Source organism: Mobula birostris, chromosome 13 (genome assembly GCF_030028105.1).
Source record: "Mobula birostris isolate sMobBir1 chromosome 13, sMobBir1.hap1, whole genome shotgun sequence".
Taxonomy (NCBI): domain Eukaryota; kingdom Metazoa; phylum Chordata; class Chondrichthyes; order Myliobatiformes; family Myliobatidae; genus Mobula; species Mobula birostris.
In genome coordinates this window covers 2,734,702-2,745,101 of record NC_092382.1, presented here as the reverse complement: position 1 = coordinate 2,745,101, position 10,400 = coordinate 2,734,702, and the positions used below count along the sequence as shown (strand labels likewise).

Here is a 10,400-nt window from a genome sequence, read left to right as displayed (position 1 = left end):
TGTTAGGTTGGTAAGGTCGGACGAGATTGCCGAGTGTCAGAGTCGTTGTGACGACGAATGTTCACTGCCTGCAGTGCTCTGCTTCTTCCTGTGTCCCAGCGCCACGTCTTTTTTTGGAAGTGTCTGCTCTGCTAACGGTCAGTCAGGTCTGGTGCCTCAAGTTAGAGGCAGCTTACCGCTCCATCAAGAAACTTGAACGCCCCCCGGCGAGTGTTATTTGTTCCTAAAGCCGTCTTAGGATGCGTAACCGCCCCCAGAGGGAATAACTGTTCTATTGTGATAGTTTCTTCATGTTTCTGGGTTGACCTTACATTTCAGTTCAGAATAGCGCATGATCGGAGCGTGTTGAATCCTGTTTTCGTTGATGCAAATACATCCTTAGAAAAGTTACCGTGAGTGGGACAGAGGGAATGGAACTCCCTCAACATCCTGCTACCTCCTCTCTCTATAGTGTGCTCACCGTATCTGTCACTCCTTTTCTCCCTACCCTTCACCCTCCTCACTCCTCAAAACACCTTCCTCTGTCTCTCTCCTCCATCTTCTCTTACTCTCCCTCTCTCCTCTTACCCTAATACACCCTCTCCCACTTCCTCACCTCCCTCTCTTACTCCGCTCACCCGAACTTTTTCTCACTCTCACTTCTCTTCTCCCCTTTCTGTGTACAAACCGCACCGCGCACCCCGACACTGAATCTCGGCCCGAGTTCACTCCAGGATAGCATACCATCCTTTTTGATGTGCGATTGTGACAGCAACAAGATAAGTAGGCTGGGTAACATCGGAATTTACTGGCATTTGGAGTTGGATGAAGCACAGGAGGGAGAGAAAGATTAGATTAGACTATGGGGACACACAGTCCTCTTTTATTGTCATTTAGTAATGCCTTTGCATTAAGAAATGATACAATGTTCCTCCAGTGTGATATCACAGAAACACAAAACAGACCAAGACTGAAAAACTGACAAAAAACACATAACTGTAACATATAGTTACAACAGTGCAAGCAATACTGAAATTTGATAGAGAACAGACCATGGGCACGGTAAAAAAAAAGTCTCAAAGTCTCTCGAAAGTCCCATCATCTCACGCAGACGGTAGAAGGAAGAAAACTCTCCCTGCCATGAGCTTCCAGTGCCGCAAACTTGCCGATGCAGCATCCTGGAAGCACCCGGCCACAGTCCGACTCTGAGTCCATCCGAAAACTTAGAGCCTCCGACCAGCCCTCTGACACTGAGCACAGAGCACCATCTCTGCTGAGCACTTTGACCCCAACCCCGGCTGCCAGTAACAGGCAAAGCCAAGGATTTTGTCCTTCCCCTCCGGAGATTCTCGATCACACAGTAGCAGCAACAGTGAACCAGGCATTTCAGAAGTTACTCCAGACATTCTTCTGTGCTTCTCACGTCTGTCTCCGTCAAATCAGAATTGTGCACGGCCCCTACTTACAAATACCGGTATCATACACCGGAGAGGCTGCGCGCTGCGTTGTACCACCATCTTCTCCTCCCCAGAGATCTAGAGGAAGAGGGAGAAGGAGAGAAGGGAAAGTGGGAGAGAGAGGGGTAGGGAGAGAGAGGGGTAGGGAGAGAGAGGGGTAGGGAGAGAGAGAGAGAGAGAGACAGAGAGAAAACAGGCTGAGTGGTGGTAGTGAAAGTGAGGGAGGGAGAAACTGAGTTACAGAAATAAGAGGCCGTTGGAGTGTTAGCGAGACAGACTGAGGAGAGATGGGAGGGAAGTAGCGGAGGCGAGAAACAGAGGGGAGAAAGACGGTGGCAACAACCAGTGAGGGGAGAAAATGGCAGGAAATGAGATGGATGTGGGAGAGAAGTAAACGGGAGCGAGTGAGGGGACAGAAAGAGGCGCGGGAGAGAACGACGGAGGAGAGAGATTGGAGGGAATAGAGATGGGGAAATAAACCGGGATAGAAAACAGGGATTGAGGCGGGGGAGATAAACGAGGGAAACGGATGGGCTCTTTGACATCTCTGCTGATCAGTGAGAGAGAAACGGACAGGGATCGAAAAGGGCTGCTCATTTTAAATGGAGACGTATGGAAATTTCTGAAATTCTAAATCTTCCATGTAAATTCCTTTAGGATCAGTGAAGTGTCTATCTATCTGAGAGTAAGCGGGTGGCTGGGTACATTGAGGTGGAGATAGAGGGGGATGGGAACAGATGCATAGATTAGACACGGCCGTGTTGAATAAACATAATATCATAAGACTTCCTCCTCCTCTCTCTTCTGAATTGATTTCCCTGTAGTCTGAGGGTGTACCACCAGTCCTGGGCTCTGCATTATGGGAAACGTCCTCTCCACATCCTCTCTATCTTGGCTTCTCAGTATTCAGGAAACAGCGCCCCCCCCCCCCCCCATTATTCTAAACTCCAGTGGGAACAGGCAAAGAGACACCAAACACCATGAGCTGTGGTCTTGTTAATCAGCGTCAGGTGCAACACCTTGTTCAAGACCATCTGAAAATCCAAACAAACAACACCCACTGCCTTTCTCATTTCACCAAAGAATTCCAACAGATTCGTCTGAGAAGATTTCTCCTGAGGAAAACCATGCTGACTTTGGCCGTACACGGGAGGATTTAAAAGAACTGTCATGGAACAAAATCACTGGCAGGGTCCAGCCGGCCTGAGCTGACTCGCTACTGCAGGGGTCCCCAACTTTTTTGCACTGCGGACCGGTTTCATATTGACAATACTCTTGCGGACTGGCCAACCCGGGGGTGAGGGCGGTGGGTAGGGTTGCCAATGGACAAGAGTAGAGCCAAATACATTGTTTACAGAGACTACAACGACCACGAAGCCTTGTGCGGGCACCAGTGCGCATGCGTGTACCTGCCGATTTCTTCTAGAAATCGTTTTTGGCGATTCTGTTCGGGGGGGGGTGGGAAGGGAGGTGTTAATCACAACCGGAATATAGGTGATAAGTGGCTACTACACTCAATTTTGTTTCTAAGAGCGTTTATCTAACGAATTTAATATTACACACACAGCGCATATTTTCCTCGCATGAATATAGCAATAAGTCAATTACCGTATCAGGGAAGGACAGGGGAGCTTGAAGTAAGTGTTGAACGAACTTCCAGTAGAAATGGTATAGGCAGGTTCGATATAATTTAAAGAAAAATTGGATACGTATATGGACAGGAGAGGAATGGACTAGGTCAGTGGTCCATCGTTGGTGGGACTAGGTGAGAGTAGCGTTCAGCATGGACTAGAAGGGCAGAGATGGCCTGTTTCCATGCTGTAATTGTTATATGGTTATATAAGTCAATAGCATCATAACATTTTAAGTAACGTTTGGATATTAAACACACAGCACATATTTTCCCCGTATGAACATATAAATCACTGCAACACACCAATATCGCTGAATCAGTGGGAGCCCTGGGCTTGTTTCCCTGCAACCAGATGGTCCCATCGAGGGGTGATGGGACACAGCGATACTTGAACGGGGTTCCTTATGTCCAGTCCATTACACAATTTGGTTTTCGTTGCATTCATTGCAGAGATATGTTGGAAATGGGAGCAACATTTTCAGTGCTTTCGTGGCTTTCTCAGGATATTCAGCCTTGACTTTGATCCAGAACGCCAGCAGAGATGTTATGTCAAACATACTTTGCAGCCCATCGTCATTTGCAAGCTCGAGGAGTTGATCTCCTTCCCGCGCTGACATGGATGACGTGCGGGTAATGACCTCGCGTGCGTTCAAGCTCAACAGTGCGTGACAGGGAATGAGGAAAGGTGCAGCTGACTCATATCGCCAAATCCTATCATTTCCTCGCGGACCGGTAGCGCATACTTTGTGGCCCGGTGGCTGGGGACCACTGCTCGACTGTACACTAGGTGTGTTATAAATTTACTAAGTACCAGAGACAGAGTTTAAAATAGAACTGACTGATTTGTCTCAGGTCCAGAATATTAAAACTCCAGTCCCATTAAAGGTGAATGTGCAGCAGAGGAAACTCCTCCCATGCCCAGTGACCAGGGTGCAGACTGGGTGTGGTGAGCAGCAGCAATAATTGCAGAGTTCAGCACCGACAGTCACTCTCGAAATAGCATTCAGCAACAGTGATGGACAAATATCCAGCATGCAGCTTATTGAAACTTTCTCCCCAGTGTGAATCCCGTAGGGTGTCATAAGGATAGATAACTGAATGAATCCTTTACCACATTCACAGCCGGTGAACAGCCTTTCCCCAGTATGAACTCAATGATGCACATTTGGTTGATTTGGCTGAGAGAATCTCTTCCCAAAGTCCGAGCAGGTGATCAGCCACTACCCAGTGTGAACTGACTGGTGTCTCTGTAGTTGACTTGACCAAGTGAATCCCTTCCCACAGTCTGAGCAGGTGAACGGCCTCTCCCCAGTGTGAACTCGCTGATGTACCTTCAGGTGAGATGACTGAGTGAATCCCTTCCCGCAATTTGAGCAGGTGAACGGCCTCTCTCCAGTGTGAACTCGCTGATGTGCCTTCAGGTGGGATGAGCAAGTGAATCTCTTTCCACAGTCTGAGCAAGTGAACGGCCGCTCCCCAGTATGAACTGACTTGTGTGCTTGCAGGTGGGATAACTGGATGAATCCTTTCCCACAGTCTGAGCAGGTGAACGGCTTCTCTCCAGTGTGAATTCGCTGATGTTCCTTCAGTTTAGATGAGCAAGTGAATCCCTTCCCACAGTCCGCACAGGTGAACGGCCACTCCCCAGTGTGAACTGACCAGTGTGCTTGTAGGTAGGATGACCGAGTGAATCCCTTCCCGCAGTCTGAGCAGGTGAACGGCCTCTCTCCAGTGTGAACACTCTGATGTACCTTCAGTTTAGATGACTGAGTGAATCCCTTCCCACACACTGAGCAGGTGAACGGCCTCTCCCCAGTGTGAACTGAATTGTGTAGCAGTAGTTGGGATGACCGAGTGAATCCCTTCCCACAGTCCGAGCAGGTGAACGGCCTCTCCCCAGTGTGAACTCGCTGATGTACCTTCAGTTTAGATGAGCAAGTGAATTCTTTTCCACAGTCTGAGCAGGTGAATGGCCTCTCCCCAGTATGAACTGACTTGTGTACCAGTAGTTCAGATGACTGAGCAAATCCCTTCCCGCAGTCTGAGCAGGTGAATAGCTTCTCCCCGGTGTGAAGTCGCTGATGTACCTTCAGTTGGGATGAGCAAGTGAATCTCTTTCCACAGTCTGAGCAAGTGAACGGCCGCTCCCCAGTGTGAACTGACTTGTGTGCTTGCAGGTGGGATAACTGGATGAATCCTTTCCCACAGTCTGAGCAGGTGAACGGCCTCTCTCCAGTGTGAATTCGCTGATGTTCCTTCAGTTTAGATGAACGAGTGAATCCCTTCCCACAGTCTGAACAGGTGAACGGCCTCTCCCCAGTGTGAACTCGCTGATGTACCTTCAGGTGAAATGACTGAGTGAATCCCTTCCCGCAATCTGAGCAGGTGAACGGCCTCTCTCCAGTGTGAACTCTCTGATGTGCCTTCAGGTGGGATGAGTAAGTGAATCTCTTTCCACAGTCTGAGCAAGTGAACGGCCGCTCCCCAGTGTGAACTGACTTGTGTGCTTGCAGGTGGGATAACTGAATGAATCCTTTCCCACAGTCTGAGCAGGTGAACGGCTTCTCTCCAGTGTGAATTCGCTGATGTTCCTTCAGTTTAGATGAGCAAGTGAATCCCTTCCCACAGTCCGTGCAGGTGAACGGCCACTCCCCAGTGTGAACTGACCAGTGTGCTTGTAGGTAGGATGACCGAATGAATCCCTTCCCGCAGTCTGAGCAGGTGAATAGCTTCTCCCCGGTGTGAAGTCGCTGGTGTACCTTCAGTATAGATGAGCAAGTGAATCCCTTCCCACAGACTGAGCAGGTGAACGGCCTCTCTCCAGTGTGAACTCGCTGATGTATGTTCAGTGTTGATGAGCAAGTGAATCCCTTCCCACAGACTGAGCAGGTGAACGGCCTCTCTCCAGTGTGAACTCGCCAATGTACCTTCAGTTTAGATGAGCAAGTGAATCCCTTCCCACAGTCTGAGCAGGTGAATAGCTTCTCCCCGGTGTGAAGTCGCTGGTGTACCTTCAGTATAGATGAGCAAGTGAATCCCTTCCCACAGACTGAGCAGGTGAACGGCCTCTCTCCAGTGTGAACTCGCTGATGTATGTTCAGTGTTGATGAGCAAGTGAATCCCTTCCCACAGACTGAGCAGGTGAACGGCCTCTCTCCAGTGTGAACTCGCCAATGTACCTTCAGTTTAGATGAGCAAGTGAATCCCTTCCCACAGTCTGAGCAGGTGAATGGCATCTCCCCGGTGTGAACTCGCTGATGTATCTTCAGTTTAGATGAGCAAGTGAATCCCTTCCCACAGTCCGAGCAGGTGAACGGCCACTCCCCGGTGTGAACTCGTTGGTGAGCCATTAGGCCAGATGACCAAGTGAATCCTTTACCACAAGTTCAGCGGATGACCAGCCTCTGCTCAGTATGAACTGACTCATGTGTCCAAAGGTGGGTAGACCGACTGAGTCCCTTCTCACACACAGAACAGGTGAATTCGCTGATGCACCTTCAGTTGAAATGACCAAGTGAATCCATTCCCACTGCCTGAGCAGATGAACGGCCTCTCCCCATATGTAAAATGATGGGCATGCCAGTCGGTCAGATGACAATCCCTCCCCACAGTCTGAGCAGGAAGGATGATCGGGTGAATCCCTTGCTCCTCTTCTTAAGTATCTGGACAGAGACAGCAAAACTGGCGTGTTGTGTTCGAGATTCACGTAGACAAATTCCTTGACATTTTTAACCTGTAAAAAGATTTACAAAATCCATCAATTTTGTAAATTCGGACAACATTTCAGATGAGATTACTTGAGTTATCAAGGTGTGATCTGGCATCTCACTGTTACAGTGAAGTTCAACCCAAGTTGGAGAGAGAAATCATCTTCTAACTGGGCACAGTGCTGGTATCTGGAGTGACCATCAAATTCTCTGATGCTCTTCCTGTCTCTATAAGAATGGGGCATTTCTGCCATCTCCAACCAGTGACCTGGCTCAGTTTGACTCTCTCCATTGGTATTATTCCCTGTTCTCATTGAGCTGCATGGGTTCCTGGTCCCACAGTAACTGAAACACTCTCACACAAATAGCCGGCAGTGCATTCCACGCACCCACCACTCTCTGTGTAAAAAAACCTACCCCTGACATCTTCTCAGTATCAATTTCCAAGCACCTTAAAGCGATACCCCCTCGTGTCCACACGATTAATGCCCCTCATCATCTTGTGCACCTAAAAAAGGCTCTAAACATCAACAAGGAAATTATACATTGCTTTGAGGATTTGCCAGAAGTACTGTATACAAAATTATGAGGGTATAGATAGGGTAAATGCAAGCAGCTGTTTCCACTGAGGTTGGGGGGGTGACAACCTGAGGTCATGGGTAAGTGGGGAAGGTGAAAATTTAATGGGAACATTTGGAAAAGCTCTTTACTGAAATGGCTGTGAAAGTGTGGAATGAGATGCCAGAACAAGTAGCGAATATGAGCTCAGTTTCACTATTTAAAGGAAGTTTGGATGGGAGCCTGGATGGTAGGGGTAAGGAGGGCGATGGTCCCGGTGCAAGTGGTCGCATAAGACAGCTTAAATATTTTCTTCAGCATTGACTAGATGGGCCAAATAACCTGTATCTGTACTGAACTTCGCCATGTTACTATGACAGAGAGGCTGGTCAAACTTGTTCGGAAGGGAAAAGGTAGGAGTGACAACAGAGTAGCAATGGCTGGAGTTTCTGGGAGCAATTCCGGAGCTGAGTAATCAATACATCCCAAAGAAGTTGAAGCATCGGAAAGACAGGAGGACACAACTGTGGATGAAATGAGAAGCCAAAGCCAACATAAAAGCCAAAGAGAGGGCAAACAAAAGAGCAAAAACTATTGGGAAGCTTTTAGAAACCAACAGAAGACAACTAAAAAAATGTCAGATGAGCTCAGGGCGTGGAATTATGATATTGTAGTCATTAATGAGTCTTGGTTGCACCCAACAGTCTGAGGCATTTGGAGGAATAAAATGTCCGGGGCCTCAATATCTTTTGAAAACCAAGGTACCCTGCATCAGCCATCTTTCAGCTTTTATTCTGGCAGGCACATACAAACTTGACACCCTCAAAATTTCACTTCTGAATGCCTCCCACTTACCAAGTACTCCTTTGCCAGAAAACAGCCTGTCCCAAACCACACTTGTCAGATCCTTTCTGATACCATCAAAATTGACCTTTCTCCAATTTAGAATCTCAACCCATGGCCCAGACCTCTCTTTTTCCATATTTACTTTGAATCTCATGGCATTATGATCACTATTTTCTGTCACCAGCCCTGGAATATTTCCGAACAGGTTATTGCACACTTCTACATCCGAAATTCTACGTACTGATTAAGGGCACATTTGACAACCTCTACCCCATCTAGGCCTTTTACAGTATGGGAGTCCAGGTCAATATATGGAAAGTTAAAATCACTTACTGGATCAACCTTTGTTTCTTGGCATGGTTTGTGATCTCTCTACAAATTTGTTCCTCTAAATCCTTCAGACTGTTGGGTGCAACCAAGTCCCATGTCCTGAGCTCATCTGGATTTCCTACGATGCTTCTTGCATTGTGATATACACAACTAAGCACATCATCACACCATGCTCAACTATTTGATTGCTGACTCTATCTGAGGTCTGAACAACATCTGACTGGTGTCAAGAAAACAACCTCTCGCTCATTGTCACAAAAACAAAGGAGCTGATTGTGGATGACAGGAGCAATGGAGACAGGCTAACCGCTATTGACACCAATGGATCTGGGGTTGGGAGGGTGAACAGCTTTAAGTTCCTCAGCATAAACATCACCAAGAATATCACTTGGCCTGTACATACTGGCTGTGTTGAGAAAAAAGCACAAAAACACCTCTTTCACCTCAGACGGTTAAAGAAGTTTGGGATGGGGCCCCAAATCCTAAGGACTTTCTACTGGAACACAACTGCGAGCATCCTGATTGGCTGCATCACTGCCTGATATGGCAACCGTACTTCCCTTAATCGCGGGAACCGTACTTCCGTTAATTGCAGGAAACTGCAGAGACTGGTGCGGACAGCCCAGCACATCTGTCGATGTGAACTTCCCACTATTCAGGACATTTACAGAGACATCTGTGTAAAAAGGGCCCAAAGGATATTGGAGACCCAATTCACCACAAACACAAACTGTTCCTGCTGTTTCCATCCAGGAAACGTACCACAGCAAAAGGACCAACAGGCTTCGGGACATCATCTTCCACCAGGCCATCAGACTGATCAACTCATGCTGATACAATTGCACTTGTATGTTATTCTGACTGTCCTATGAACAAATTATTTGTTATAAGGTACTATAAATTACATATTGCACATTTACATGTAGACGTAATGTAAAGATTTCTACTCCTCATGTATATGAAGGATGTATGTAATAAAGTCAATTCAATTGATTTCACCCTCTCCACTATCTGTTCTGTCATTCTGGCTCCCATTCCTCCTACAACTTATTTTAACCATATCACCCCATTCCCCCCACACTAGCAAGCCTTACCACTAGGATATTAGACCCCTCTTGTTCTGTTCCCCTAACTAACGAATCCCCTATCATCCCTTTGATTTTCCCCTGTCAGTAATCCTCCTCCCCCAACAGTTTCTAAACCGGTCCACCTGTTGTTGTGTGGGATAGCAACAAAAGTACTCTGCAATGGCTATTTAACCTCATTCCCCTTCCCGACTCGCACCCAGTTTCCTGTGTCCTGCACCTTGGCTGTAACTCACCTCCCTTCATGTCATATTTATCACCCCCTCCAACTCCTGGATGATCTGGAATTCATCCATTTCAAGTTACAGCTCCTTAAAGTGCAGGGTTACAAGCTGCAGCTGGATGTACATCTTGTAGGTGAGGGCATCAGGGACACTGGAGGTCTCCCCACCTTCCCACCAATGCCCCCTCTAATTTGTCATGACCAGTGTGCACATCAATCTTGTACCGTATATTTTTTACCCAGTAACAACATGTGCATAGTGAATTTTATATAGAGAGGTATTCATTTTAACAGCTAGCAAATCACTGTCTATAAGAACTTTGATCTCCTCTGGGTTTGTTTAAGTTCATCTGCACTCTCACGCAACCCATGTAGCAGGCCTGTAACAGATAACGAAGGATTTTCTCATCAGAGCTTTTGCACATTATCCATATATGGCTTGCTTGCTAAATTATGCTTTAAAAAGTCAGATTTCCAAGTATCACTCCACTTCTTCCCAATTGTAAATTCTCCAGCAACTTTTGCATCACCACAATACACACAGGTGACACCGGTTTCTACATTGCACATAAATATTTCCCC

At 47.2% G+C, this 10,400-nt stretch overlaps 1 protein-coding gene across 1 annotated transcript in view; it reads right to left on the bottom strand.

Annotated features, from left to right (window-relative positions):
• Positions 1-592: 592 nt before the first annotated feature.
• Positions 593-10,400, bottom strand: part of LOC140208225 (uncharacterized) — an 18,179-nt gene continuing 8,371 nt past the window's right edge. Inside the window, exon 3 of the mRNA XM_072276743.1 lies at positions 593-6,802. Coding sequence (XP_072132844.1) covers positions 4,290-6,419 — 2,130 coding nt within the window. The 5' untranslated portion in view covers positions 6,420-6,802 and the 3' untranslated portion in view covers positions 593-4,289. The remainder of the gene's footprint in view (positions 6,803-10,400) is intronic.